Below are 15,140 nucleotides of genomic sequence, written 5' to 3'. Positions count from 1 at the left end.
TCCACCAATGAAAAACTCTGAAAGTCCTAGTGAGGTTAAAAATTCTAACGTAAAAAATGATACAATGTAAAGAAACAATAAACAATATCAGACAAGCGATAAATTTGTTTCACTGAACATGTCCTGTTCATGTTCTTTGAATTGTTATCCTTTTCATAAGCGGTGCTACTTACTTATTATGTTCGATTAGTATGAATCGATGTAAGATGTGTTGTATTTTTACGATGTCATTGGATAGATGTGGTAATTTTTGAATTTTAATTGTCATTGTTCTTGGGGTTTATTTTGTTAAAATATCGTAATATTCGTTTTCCGTTAGCTGAGTTCTATTTTCGTATATCAGTGTCTCATTTTGTATTGGGTTAGCATTGAAACTTGGTTTAGAATTTGAACAATGATCATATTAGGTACATACTGTATTTTGCATTGGGTACCTAGTAGACGAATCGCTTTTATGAAATGTGTTTATGGTTAAATAGAGGATCAATTTGTTTCATACAAAAAGTAGTAGATGCAGTTTTATGTAGGTTACCTGTATGAGCAGGTCTAGAACAGTGGCGGTGAGGACCTGCGTGTCGCAGCGCATGATGCAGCGCCGCACCGAGGAGTAGCTCATGTGTTTGAGGGCGCCACCGAGCAGGATGGAGATGTTCTGCGCCGCCTTGCCGTCCAGCACCCTCAGGTTCTTTACCTTCTTCATGGTGCCCCGGCTGAAATTTTAAATAAATATTTAGTTTTACATTTCAAATAACACTTTTCTCATTAAGAAACAAAAAGTCCATAATAAAATATATCAGACCATTACTAAGCAAGAGGGCACCCGGAGTGAAACAATAAACGGACTAGCATGATCAAATTGATAACTTAACAATATTGGATTGATAGACTAAACTTTCAACAATTTTATATCGATATCCCAAGCATGGTTGGGTTGTCGATAGCCAAACCAATATTGACCCAAAATAAATAAGAAATCATATTACGATGGATTGACATTCCTAAATGTCAAACGGCAATGTAAAAATACGAATAAATTGACAATGTCGAATTGAAACTTTAATATGCATTGGCAGCCCACATATGCCATATATACAATATATACAAGCCCAGAAGAATTCAATTGATCGCATATATGACTTCTTTCAATTCTAAGAACTTCGTTAGTTCAACTCCGTTCATTAATAAGTCTGTAATTAAGCGTGACATCATTATTTAAAAATGTGTATATTGACAGTTGATCAAAGCTTTTCTCTCTGGAGGCCGCGCTAAAATTTGTCTATCGGCCTTTGGAACATTTCTTACCAATTGTTGACAGTGCTTGCAAATATCGCTAACTGACCATAGATGACGGATTTAGTCGATATCGTGTTGATAGAAGGTTTTATCGACCGTGCTAGACACTCGACGCTAGATCCTAGATGAATCAGGCAAACAACACTACTAACAAGACACTGCCATGTAAGGAGACACATGTAGTTGTTGGGAGTGGAAAACACCAATAGATGCAGGAAATAGAATAGATAGATAGAATTAAGATAAAATTGAGATAGAATTTGATAAAAGTGATTTCGTACTAAACATGCGAAAACGGATATATGTAGATTTAATAGAAAGTACAGAGACGATTTAAAAAAATACCTAATTGAGCTTTGAAAGACCGGCAATACGAAGATAGACTCAAGGAACTAAGATTACCAACGTTAAAAGAAAGAGAAAGGGGTGACTTGATTGAGACATTCAAAATTTTATCTGGACATTATAGTTGCCCTGGCATACAACAAATTTTCATCACCAACAAAAATATAAATCTCCGTGGACACTCAAAAAAATTAACAAAACACCTTTTGCATTCAATCCTAGGAAACAACTTTCTTGCAAATAGAGTAGTGGATGCATGGAACAAACTTCCAGAACTGTTAAATTATTGTGAAATCAGATATGAGGGCATCAGCGGAATGCTGCCTGCTCATTAAATAATAATAATAATAAATGTGAAGAGGATGAATCTCCAAGGGTTGTAGAGCCAAGGATAAGTCATTAGTTTAATCCTACCTGACAGGCGCATCCTGGTCATCGGTGGGCTTGGCCTTGCCGGCCGGGCGTGAGCAGAAGCGCTGGGCCAGGCCGCTGAGGATGTCGGGCGCGGCGAGACCGATACGGTCCTCGCGCACCCCCACCCAGAAGGAGCGCTCCGACATTTTCTGTGGCACGATGCTCTTCCAGTTGGCGCGCTTCAGGGGCCCCCGCGAGTCCACCTCCCATTTCTTCTTGGGCTGCAGGCCGTGAGGGAGGATGTCGGGCTGGGGCATCTGGAAAGGTGAAAATATTGTTGATTACAAAAGCAAAATAAACTGACTAACCAACATGCTATTTCTCTTAAGCGCTGGACAAAGGAACTAGCATTCATTTGTAGCAGTTTACTTTTGCCCTGCTATCGTTTTAACAAACTATACAAAGGCCGCCTTCATGGCACTCATACCCTATGGGCTTTTCTAGAAGGAAGCGTAAGAGATAATTCCTGAAAGCCAGTACCAATCGGACAGCCTTGCAGTGAGGATGCGCCAACAGATGTGATACGGGCAACTGCTCCAGTCGACATATTTCACGGGAGACGCTGATAGCTAGTTATATGTAATCGCTGGTCATCATGTCAATCTCTCACTTTTTTACAATTCTTTCCTAAGAGTTGTATGGCGCCCATTTCGGTGAATCAGGTTAGATATTTATGTTATACACAATGTCACACTTTTAACTATTATTGCTACTTTGAAATACCTTCCGTGCGATCAATTCTTCGAATTGTCGCACACCCCTTGAGAGTATGCTAATCATGTTATTTGAGAGTCTCTAGCTCTATTTGTTATGAATAAATATAAAATTAATCATAGTACCTCTTTTAAGCAATAACAAAGCAATCCTCATTGTCTTTTACTAATCATGTTACAATGGCCCGAGAGTGGTTGAATTTGTATGTGAGTTTATTGCATTACACTGGCGACCGAACGAGTCTAAATTGTTATTAGCCAAATTGTACAGTTACACATTTATCAAGCGAAACATGGATAAAGCCATTTTTTATTTCTTTTTATTTTATGCAAGATTTCGATTCTGAATGGTGGTCTTTCACCAGAGCAATACTGAGAATATCTACCACTATAATACATATATATAATATACATCATTTATCTTTCTAATGTGAATATCGCACTAGAGTCCCAATTGCTCCCAACCCTCCGGAGCCAGTGATTCTGGAGGCTGAAGGTAGTGGGGAGGGAAAGGATATAGGGAAGAGGAAGGTGGGAAGTATCTGGCTATTCAGATCTGATCATCAAAACACGGCCAAAGCCTTTTTAAGCAACATTTCAATTCTGAATGGTGGTCTGTATCTTCCACTCTGGAACATGCTGCAAGTGAATTATATGTTACAAGCCGATGATAGTAAAAACCCTATCAAAATCCGTTGCGTAGTTTAGAAGAACTAAGCGCAGAAACAGACAGACGCGGATAGCAACTATGTTTTACGGAATATTTAACATGCAATATGAACAATATTTTTTTATGTTTACGGAATATTTAACATGCAATATGGACAATAGAAACCAAGTAGATGTAATCTACACTGATTATTCTAAGGCCTTCGTTAAGGTAAACCATTTCATTCTAATTCAAAAATTAAAACAATTAGGCATCCATGGTGACTTACTCCGGTGGCTCACTTCATACCTTTGGAGTAGACTTCAAAGTGTCTTAGTTGAGGGAACAAAGTCCAGCTTCTTCTCTGTGCCCTCCGGTGTACCTCAAGGTTCTCATTTAGGCCCATTATTATTTAATGTGTATTTATACGATATTCACAAATGTTTTTTACATGCTAATTACCTAGCATATGCGGAAGATAAAAAAATATACTTAGTTATTAAATCAATCAACGACTGCATTAAACTTCAAGAGGACCTCAATCGTCTCTTTGTCTATTGCGAATTAAACATGTTATTAACATAGCAAAATGAAATAAATTAACATTTACACGTAATAAAAATAAAATATCCATTGTATACACACTAAACGGCACACACATCAATGAAGTAAAATATATCAGGGACCTTGGGGTAACACTGCATGTTAAATTAAACTTTATCCAACACACTGATGACATCATTAACAAAGCCAATAAAATGCTGGGATTTATGATTCGCATAGCAAAACCCTTCCGCAACATAAAAACTCTATATTCCCTTTACACCTCATATATTCGCCCGCACCTGGAACACTGTACACCGATCTGGACTCCTTTATACCAAGCCCATATCGAAAGAATTCAAAAAAAATTTTTTAAACACATAAATTATAAACTAAACTTACACTTCTCAAATTATACCGAATCCATTAAATTTCATAATTTTAACTCCCTCTGAACACGACGTCTAATTTTTGATCAAATCCTATTATTTAAAATCCTAAATAATGGTCTGGACTCACCAGAACTTACAAATTTAATAAATTTTCATATTCCGTCTAGATCAACCCGACAACCTGATTTATTTTATCTACCCTCGTGTAGAACAAACCTTCGAAAAAATTCCCCAATTCCTCGTATATGTGCACAATATAATAAAAAATTTTACGGCATTGACATTTTTGGTAATAACCTAAAGAAATATCGATATGAAGTAATGCGTACGATCGATTATTAATATGATTTCTTCCTATTTTCCTCTTCCTATCCTCTTCCTATTTTCCTCTTCCTCTCCCCTTCCTTTAACACCAAATTAATTTTAAGAAACTAAAACTTCATTTCTAATGCACTTTAACATAAGAAACTTCTGTGGCTTGACTTCAATTAACTTGTATATTTATATCTATCACTGCATATTATATAAAAGCTGTTTGTTTCTTACAAAATAAATAAATGTTTTATGCTATTTAGTGATTTTGAATTAATAAATTGTGAAATAACCCAAATTTATAAAATAAAATATAGTTGCGCATGCTGGGATTCGAACCCGCGACCTCCAGATTACTAGTCTTGCTAACCCTCAACGAATGAGGCGGTCAATGAGTAAAATTTAAAAAAAGATTCAAAGAAATGGTGTTCACTGATGGGCAGTAAAATGACGTTTTTGGTACCTGATTAAGCCTCCATTAAGTGTTGCCAATAGTCCAAGACAAAGCAATAATACTATGTATTATTTAACATATTTACCATAGGCGCCATGGGCATGAATCCCCCTGGTGGCGGTGGCGGCGGAGGTCCCCCCATTCCCGGTGGAGGGGGTGGTGGGGGAGGTCCTCCTCCCATCCCCATCATCGGTGGCGGGGGAGGTGGTGGGGGTCCCCCCATTCCGGGCATCGGGGGCGGAGGGGGTCCCCCCATTCCGGGCATCGGGGGGGGAGGTGGGCCACCCATGCCGGGCATTCCTGGAAACAGGGTAAAATAAACTTATTATTTTACTCTACAAGCAGCGTGGCAAAGTGTGGCGAACCCAGCTCAGGGAAAACAACCTGCAATGGCCATTCCAAGCCAAGACGTGAGTTAAGATGTATTTACATTTACCAGTACCGTGCATGGCAGACACAGCACAGACGCATCTAAAATGGCGCTACATCAATAGCTGATTATGACACGGCGTGGGCAAAGTCAGGCGAACGCAATTTCAGTTCTTTTGAAATTCAATTTGAAAATCACGTTCAAAAAGAAATTGAAATCGCATTCACATGGACTTCGCACACTCAGTGTCATAATCAACTGTTGACATGGCGCCATTTTACTGGCATCACGCACTATGCCAGTAGATGTGAACAGGCCTTTACTGTTCTTAGTCTGAATGACACTGGGGAACAGCGTCACAAACGGTGCCTCCGAGATACAAGGTGGCATCTCGCAATATTTAAACCTTACCCCAGCACTCGGGGCTTTGTTGGGGTGACCTTCTATTTCCTTAGATATTTGTGGGCTCAAAAATGGTTCATTCAAACAAAAACAAAAAATAATATCGAGGGACCCTTTCTTCTAAATAATTACCTGGCATTGGGGGTGGGGGTGGTGGTGGGGGGCCTCCTCCTGGTTGTGTTGAGAGGCTCTGAAACAAATAATTTAGAATTAATATAATGTACCTATTACATACCAATAATAAATGGCAAATCAAAATGCATGAAATTAGATACCAAGTTAATAAAAGTAACACTCCATAAGCCTCCGAAATGAACTGCGTTTAACAAGTTTACTGCTCATAACACTTTGGGGAGTTATTTCGACAATTGTTCAGTTTGACTTTAATACAGTGTCAGCATAATTTATTTATTTAAAATTATAGTCTTTTATAGCTGCTTAGTCAATTTTTTTTTTAAGTGACACATCACAAGAGCTTCTCTGACTGTACAGTGGCAGAGGAGCTATGTCACTACCTGGTTGGGTAGCGTTGTGAGGCGGGTTAAAATAGGGGCTGTAGGGAGGGATTTATTAATGCGAGTCTTGAAGAGGACTGGATTATACAAAGGAGGAAAAACAGATGCCGGTAACACGTTCCGCATATGAGCTGTCTTACACAAAAACGAGTCAAAGAAGCGGCCCATTCTCATGAAGCATCAACTGTGAACGGGTGTCCCGTTCGTGTATGTCGAGTTTCACTTACGTGCATCAGGGATCAATGCTATTAGCTCCTTAGAGCAGGCTCCATTAAAATACCTGTAGAACAGTGTGGTGTATGTGTGTAAGGGGGACAGCATGAGAGCGAGACAGCGAGTACGAGACGTATATAAGAGATCGTATGAGCGGGAATGAGCCTCTCAGTCCAGAACCGTGATAGTCTTCTTTCAAATAAATATTATAATACAAGCATTGTTATTATTGAGTATGTAGAGTTAACATACGTTACAGTGGCGCAGCACGGTAGTTCGTAAATTATTAAAAGTTTACGGAGAATCAGATGATTCAAGAAGATTATTCGAATTTTTGGTGATCACAGTATAGTCTGGCGCTTTTGGGCGTTGGATCGCTAAATTTTGAAGGAAGAAGAAGAATAATAAAAGGCTATCAAATTGGAGAATTCACACGCAGCCGAGGCGAGCACGCAGATCGGGCCGGGCAAATTGCGCGGTAAAAACGCAATTTTATACGTGTGTGGGAGCCGACATTGCAACATTTTGTCGAGAGTACACCGTTACACGGGGTACGCAGAAGATCCAGGATCAAGATCGGCATCAAGGGTGAATTGGCCGGAATCCGGGACCGGGGTTCTGTCGCTACAGCGGGAAGGAAGACCTTGGAAGGTGATCGTGTCCGCAGCTGAAGGGAGACGGAGCCAGAAAAGGGTGCTGAGACGTTGGTGATTCACAGGCTCAGGGCAGGGGCTCGGAGCATAACCTCTGGAAGGGCTGAGATACGTATATTTTATTCAACTTGTTTCAGTTCTTCTCCCAATGGAGGCGATTTGTAAGAATTTGGGGACGTTCTGTTACAGAACGGGAGACTGGTCATTGTTCAGGGAACGATTGGATCAGGCCCTCATTTTAAATGATGATAAGTTGTTGTCACCAGAACGCAAAAGAGCATTTTTGCTGAGTTGCCTCACGGAAGAAACTTTCTCTCTATTATGTGATTTATGTTTTCCAAAAAAGGTTTCTGTTTGTTCTTTTGAAGATTTATGTAAATTATTTGATTCACATTGCAAACCAGTTAAAAATATTTTTGAGTCTCGTGAATTATTTTATAAATGTAAACAGTTTCCTAGCGAATCCGTTAAAGATTACGCGGCTAGATTGAGAGGGTTAAGTTTATCTTGTAATTTTGAGCTGAGATTGGAACCATGTTTAAAGGACATATTCGTTATTGGGATTTTTAATGAAAAATTGAAACACAAGCTATTCGTAGAGGCAATCAATACTTCTTTTACGGATTGCATTAATCTAGCGGCGACGTGGGAACATGTTGTGGCTTTTAAAAAAGTAAATCCGAATTTAAATGTTGTTCATAAGGAAAGCGAGTATTTCCATAAATCCAGGAAAGATAGTCCTTCCAGGAATAAAAATTCAATGCGGAGTAAATCACCGGTTAATGGTACGTTAAAAACTTGTTTTTTGTGTGGAAAAAAAAATCATTTGCAAAGAGATTGCTGGAAAAAAATTTTGTGTAATCATTGTAACAAATCGGGTCATCCTAGTAATTTGTGTAAATACAATAAAAATTATGTAGGTACTAAAAATAAACGGTTGAATTCGGTGTTCGTGGTTAATAATAATGTGGGGCCGGAACCCACATATATAGATTTGTTAATTGGTAACATAATATTGCCGGCGTTGATAGATACGGGAGCTGCGATAAACGCGATACCATATGAAGTGTATTTAAGATATTTTGTTTCTTACGATTTAGAAAAGTATAATGTTCATTTGTCAGGGTATGACGGAACGCAGTTAAATGTTTTAGGTAAAGTGAATTTAGAGGTGTCATTTTTAGGTAAAAGTGCGAAAATACAGTTCGTAATAATTAAAAATGGTAATTCTACAATAGTTGGTAGAGATTTTTTACAAGTTTTCGGTATCGGATTAAGTGGAATAAATTCTGTAAAATTCAGTGAGATTAATTGTGATAATCATCTTGTTTTTCGTGAAAGTTTAAAGAAGAAATATGCTCATGTTTTTTCAGAAAAATCGGGTAGGCTTAAAAATTATGAGGCAAACATTGAAGTTAATTCGGACTTTAGGCCAAAGTTTGTAAATCCGAGGCCATTACCTTTTAGTTTACGTGAGAAAGTAGAGATAGAGTTACAGAGAATGTTGCATGAAGACATTATTGAAAAGGTAGAAATAAGCGATATTGCAAGCCCGATTGTTGTTGTAAAAAAGAAAGACGCTTCAATTAGGATTTGTACTGATTTCAAAACAACATTGAATCCTATGTTAGCGAAGTTGAAATACCCACTACCTCGTATTGACGATTTAATTTCATCTCTGAATGGTGCAAAATATTTTGCTAAGATAGACTTACGAAATGCATTTGGACAAATTTCATTGAACGAAAAGTCTAGAAAATTATGTGTGATTAGTACGCATATAGGTTTATTTGCATATAAAGTATTGCCTTTTGGCTTAAGCACGAGTCCGGCCATCTTTATGCAAGTCATTACGGCGATAGTTGGTGGACTTAGGAACGTTCGTGTATTTTTAGATGATCTTCTTTTATTTGGGAATTCTAAAGAGGAATTATTTTCTATTTGTGAAGCAGTACTTAGCAAGTTAAGTGATTGCGGATTAACTATTAATGAAAATAAGTGTTCTTTTCTAGAAACAGAGATAGAATATTTAGGTTATAGAATTTCGCAGAAAGGAGTTATGCCTTTAGAAAATAAAATATATGCTATTACCCAAATGAGTGTACCGAAAAATGTTTCGGAACTTAGAAGTTTGCTGGGAGTTATTTCCTACTATAGGTCTTTTATACAGAATGTGTCAGGTATTTTGTCTCCTTTATACCAATTGTTGAAAAAAGGGATAAAATTTGTATGGTCTCAGGAATGCAATATTGCGTTTGAGCAAGTTAAGAAACTGCTGACGTCAGACAATATTTTGGTGCATTTTGACCCACAATTACCTATCAAGCTAATTACAGACGCGAGTGATATAGGTATATCTGCTATTATATGTCACGTATATGAGAATGGCATGGAAAGACCGATTGCATTCGCTAGCCGTTTATTGTCAAAAACGGAATTGAGGTATTCCATTCTAGATAAGGAAGCGTGTGCAATAATATTTGGTTTAAAAAAATTCTTTCAATATTTATATGGTAATAAATTCGTTCTAACTTGTGATAATAAAGCTTTGGTACATATTTTGAACACTGAAAAACAAGTGCCAATACTAGCGGCAAATAGGCTACAGCGCTATGCGTTGATTTTACAAACATTTGACTATAATATAGAATATGTCAAGTCGGGTGAGAACAAAGCGGATTTCTTATCTAGATTGCCGGTTAATAGTAATAATAATTTAAGTGATGGTATCGACGAGGTCGACGGTAGCGAATATTTCTTAAATTATATTGGTAGTCTGAACGTTGATAAGATTGAATCGGATTTTTTAAATATAATTGAGGCGGAAACGACAATTTCAAAAGAAACGATGAAGCAGTTTTCGATTAAAGATGTAAACATAGCAAGCATTACTGGGTTCGTAATCAATGGTTGGCCGGATAAAAAGTTTTTAAAGGATGACTTGTTAAAATTCTGGTATTTTAGAAATAAATTATCGACTTATGACTAGGATCCGGAATCGCGGTGGCTTTTTGAAGAATTCCAGGGCCGCTCATTATTAAAGGCAAAACAATTAAATTATCGTTATTCAACGGGTTAAATTCGTTTTAAACATACTGTCCTTTTGCAGCTGCATGTAGTATACATACTGGAGGCTTGGTCTGAACAAATTCTCAATTTTACATTATTTTTTAAAGAAATTAATTTTCATACGGGGAATATTATTATTTATTGGATAATTTGTATAGCGCCGCTTTTGTGAGAGGGGCGCTTTACAGTTGATGCAGGTATTACAGAAAATATAAATATTACAAAAATAGAGTGAAGTTAAGTTAAGTAAAATGAAGTATAGGAACAGGTGACACGAAAATAGACGATGCAGACTCTGCAGCAAGAATCCTAGGTGGTGAAGAAACTAAAACATTCCACTTGAAGTGAAATAACACAGAAGTGCGCTATATAAATGTCATGTTATTATTCTTATTCCCTTTCCCTTCCCTTCTCGCCCTGCTTGTTTCGACACTAATCGCGCGCAACACTAAAATTTAACAAAGTTTCATCACAATAGGATGAATGATATAGAAAAAAGAGAATTTTGATCAAAATTTCATAACGCAGAGCTCACCATTATTTACAGAAACCTTTCCTAGCATCCACACAACTGGCCAAAGTTTCATTGATATAGGAAGAATGGTATAGGAAAAAAAAATTATACACACTTAATAACGCCAGAGCTCACTTTTATGTATAGAAACCTTCCCAGGCGTGTGCACAACAACTTGCACAACAACTCGCCAAAGTTTTATCGCAATCAGATGAATAATATACGAAATAAGGGAATTTTATACAAATTTCAAAACACCAGAGCTCACCATTATATATAGAAACCTTCTCTTGCATCCACACAATAACTCACCAAAGTTTCTTTGCAATCGGATAGGAAACAATGGATTTTATGCACAAATTTTATGTTGCCAGAACTCACTTTTAGGTACATAGAAACCTTTCCAGGTGTGTGAACAACAAATTGCCAAAGATCAGACATCCAAACATACATTGATTTTTATATATATTGAAAATATGAAATCAAGGTTAAAATTAAATTTAAACAATATTAATAAAAGACAATACAGTTTCCTTGTTGGTATCACTATGTAAGCCAGTACTGTGATTCAACTAAGGTATACAAAATTTGAGTTTATGTGGAAAGGTTTATATCAATCACACTAAAATAATATTATGTGACGTACTGCTCTTTGTCCTTTTTGTGGTAAAAATGACTTTACTTGACTTGTTAACTGAAGCTCGGCCCAGGAAATATGAAATCCGATACTTTTGTTTATCGTACCACGTTGGCAATCGATAATAATAATTTCGTCTTTTTCTATTCAATGAACAAAATATGAGAAAGAAAAGAGACAATAGGTAATGGTAAATCGGTATGTCTTACTTTAAAACAAATATTTTTAAACGACAAGCCGATAGGAAATCTTTCATTTTTTAGAAGTTAGTTACGAATTAGTATTCATCAATCAGCACCATGGCCGCGTTTATAGTACCTTCAATTAATCTAATAAATAAGTGGATAAAACCCCATCCTGAGCTAAAATTTGATCGTGGGGTGATTTATTGTGACGTGTGTGATATTTCTTTAAAACAATTAAAAAAATATACAGTAACTAAGCACGTTTCAAGCAGAAATCATTTGATAATGAAGACAAATGATAAGTGTAAAACAGATTTCTATTTTGATTTAGCTATGTTTTTAATATGTTCTAATATTCCATGGACAAAACTAGACAATTTTAATTTCCGTCTTTTTTTTCGAAATATTTGTGTTGTAAATGTTCGACTATGGATCTTCCGAGTGAATCTACTCTCCGAAAAGTGTATTTAAATAAAGTGTTTTGTAGTGAAATTAACGATATCAGAAAAAAAATAGGACATTCATATATATGGGCGACAGTTGATGAAACGACCGATAAGTTTGGACGCAATATAGCTAATCTGGTCGTAAAACCACTAGGAGACATTGTAACTAAACCAATGCCGAAACCAAAAAGGATTTTGTAAAAAACAGTTTAATTTTTTTGTGGCAGGAATCTGCAGTTAATAATTTCGAAAAACTTTTAATTTTAACAACAGACTCTGCTCCTTATATGCTAAAAGCCGGACGCGAACTTAAAGATGTGTTTCCCAATATGATACACTTTACCTGTTTGGCTCATTCACTAAATCTAGTCGCTTCAACTGTGCGGGATAAATATAAGAAAGTGGATGATCTTATTTCCTGTGTTAAAAAAATATTTTTGAAAGCACCGACAAGAGTAGACATATTTAAAACCATGATTCCAGATATTGCACTACCACCAGAGCCGGTATTAACGCGTTGGGGAACTTGGCTCAAAGCTGCTGTTTACTATGGTCAACATTTTGAAAAAATAAAAAGTGTCGTTTCAATTTTAAATGAAAAGGACGCTGTGGCAATAGCGAAAGCTAAATTATTGTTTGAAGATGCGAGTATTAAGGGTGACCTAATTTTTATAATGGAATATTTCGGAACAATTCCAAATGCTATTAAAAAACTCGAGGATCCTAAGCTTACTATCATCAAATCGTTCGAAATTATAGATGAGATAAGGACTCTTTTATCGTGGAGCAATGAAGAGTGGGCAGAAAAAAGATTCGATGCCATATTAAATAGAAACCCTGGCTACGATAAATTACGGAGCATTAGTGAAAATTTAAATGTTACCATCGATTCAAGACAACTCTATAAATTTGCTCCGCTGACATCTGTCGATGTTGAACGATCATTTTCCATATATAAGTGGATTTTTGAAAATAGGTTTAATTTATCACCAGAAAATATGGAACGGATTCTTATACTGTATTATAAAAATAATGTTGACATCAAAATGAATTGATCCTGCATCATGTACAATGTACATTCTGTTTGAATTCACAACAGGTAAGCATTAAATAAAGATATTATTAATAAGAGGTGTGAAAGTTATTTCTAATAGGCTTCTCCGAGAAAACTTTTCAATGTTGACAACATACTTGACTCCTGGCATACTAAAACTGGAAAGCGGTCTATAAATAAGTGTTTCATAAGTAGGTAATTATTTTTCCCTTGAGTACAGCACTGGTAAAGCCACCGCGATTCCGGATCCTACTTATGACTCGTGTTTATTTTATAATAATAAATTTGTGGTTCCGAGGGAATTAAGGGAAATCATATTGAATTTCATACATCAATCGCATTTAGGTATTGTTAAATCTAAAAATCTTGCTCGAAATTATTTTTTTTGGTTAGGTATGAACTCAGAGGTAGAAGCAACTGTGAAGCAGTGCGTTCGATGCTTGGAGTGTTTACCCACTCCATGTAAAGTTGAGTTACAGCCGTGGCCAATCAGTGGATTAATATGGAATAGATTGCATATTGATTTCATGGGACCTTTTGGTGGTTACAATTTTTTGATAATCGTTGATGCAACTACAAAATGGATAGACTGTCACATCGTAAATAAAGTAGATTCGTTTTGTACAATAAAAGTTTTGAAAAGATTATTTTCTAATTTCGGAATTCCGGAGCAGATAGTAAGTGACAATGGTACAGCGTTCACTTCAACAGTTTTTAAGGAATTTTGTCATAATTTTAATATTAAATCGTTGACATCTCCTGTCAACCATCCAGCTTCTAACGGACTTGCCGAAAATGGGGTTAGAACGGTAAAGAATTTTTAAAAAAAAATTATGATAAATAATAAATTGCCTGCTGATTTTGAGGATAAACTTTTAACATTTTTGGTTGATATTAGGAATACGCCTTCTATGTCTACGGGGATTGAACCTAGTAAATTAATTTTGGGAAGGAAAATTAGATCAATTTTTAATACAATCATTCCAATATTAGATAATGTTGAAGGTCAAGGTTTTAAAGGGATTGATAACACGATTAAAGATAAGATGTTATTGAGTCACCAAAAACAAAAAAAGTATTATAGAGGAAAAAAAATTAAAAAGTACTTTGATGTTGCATCTAAAGTTTTAACCAGGGATTTGAGAAGTGATAAAAACAAATGGATTTTAGGAGAAATTTATAAAAGATTGGGGAATAGGGTTTATTTAGTAAAAATTATGTCTACAGGACAAGTGTGGAAACGCCACCATGATCAAATTTCAGAGAGGAAGGTTAGGTGGGGGGAGAGTGACAGGTCTGATGATTTGCTGGACCTGGGTCCACTCTCGGACGTGGACATGACCAAGTTTCCTAATTCCTCTGATTTTTGCAGGTCACCTACACCATGGGAGGGGAGGTTACGCCCTCGAGGACAACGCCCATGCTACACCGAATGAAGAGTCAAGAACATACATAATTACATATAAATTGGAAATTAAATACATAATGGAAATAATTAAATATATTTGGCTTATATAAATTTGTAAAAATAAAAAGATGTAATTATGATTTAAGTGTGGGGGTGTGGTGTATGTGTGTAAGGGGGACAGCATGAGAGCGAGACAGCGAGTACGAGACGTATATAAGAGATCGTATGAGCGGGAATGAGCCTCTCAGTCCAGAACCGTGATAGTCTTCTTTCAAATAAATATTATAATACAAGCATTGTTATTATTGAGTATGTAGAGTTAACATACGTTATAAACAGACTCAGCATGCCTACATTGCGTCCGTGCATTAGAGATGGCAATCGGTCTGTTAACAATGGATTGTCAATCAGACGGACTGCCCTCCTTTGCACAGAATCAAGTAGCTTTATCAAGTTGTGGGGCTCCAGCCCAGAGCTGGCTCCCAAATTCAATTGTTGGGTGTACTTGAGATTTGAATACGTGACGTGTGTATTTGTGTACCTATATTATATAGATGTC

At 36.5% G+C, this 15,140-nt stretch overlaps 1 protein-coding gene across 3 annotated transcripts in view; it reads right to left on the bottom strand.

Moving 5' to 3' along the window:
• Nucleotides 1-15,140, bottom strand: part of dia (diaphanous related formin 1) — a 100,633-nt gene that overhangs the window by 20,502 nt on the left and 64,991 nt on the right. For all 3 annotated transcript variants that reach the window (XM_089648040.1, XM_089648041.1, XM_089648039.1), the window contains 4 exons: nt 6,020-6,077; nt 5,201-5,415; nt 2,053-2,309; nt 533-710 (listed from right to left, as the gene is read on the bottom strand). In XM_089648040.1, the coding sequence (XP_089504166.1) occupies nt 533-710; nt 2,053-2,309; nt 5,201-5,415; nt 6,020-6,077 (708 nt within the window). The remainder of the gene's footprint in view (nt 1-532; nt 711-2,052; nt 2,310-5,200; nt 5,416-6,019; nt 6,078-15,140) is intronic.

This window comes from Hesperophylax consimilis, chromosome 27, assembly GCF_061612785.1.
Source record: "Hesperophylax consimilis isolate HC1 chromosome 27, BYU_Hcon_1.0, whole genome shotgun sequence".
Taxonomy (NCBI): Eukaryota; Metazoa; Arthropoda; class Insecta; order Trichoptera; family Limnephilidae; genus Hesperophylax; species Hesperophylax consimilis.
Note: the sequence above shows the minus strand (reverse complement) of the source record. Positions and strands in the feature narration are given on the sequence as shown.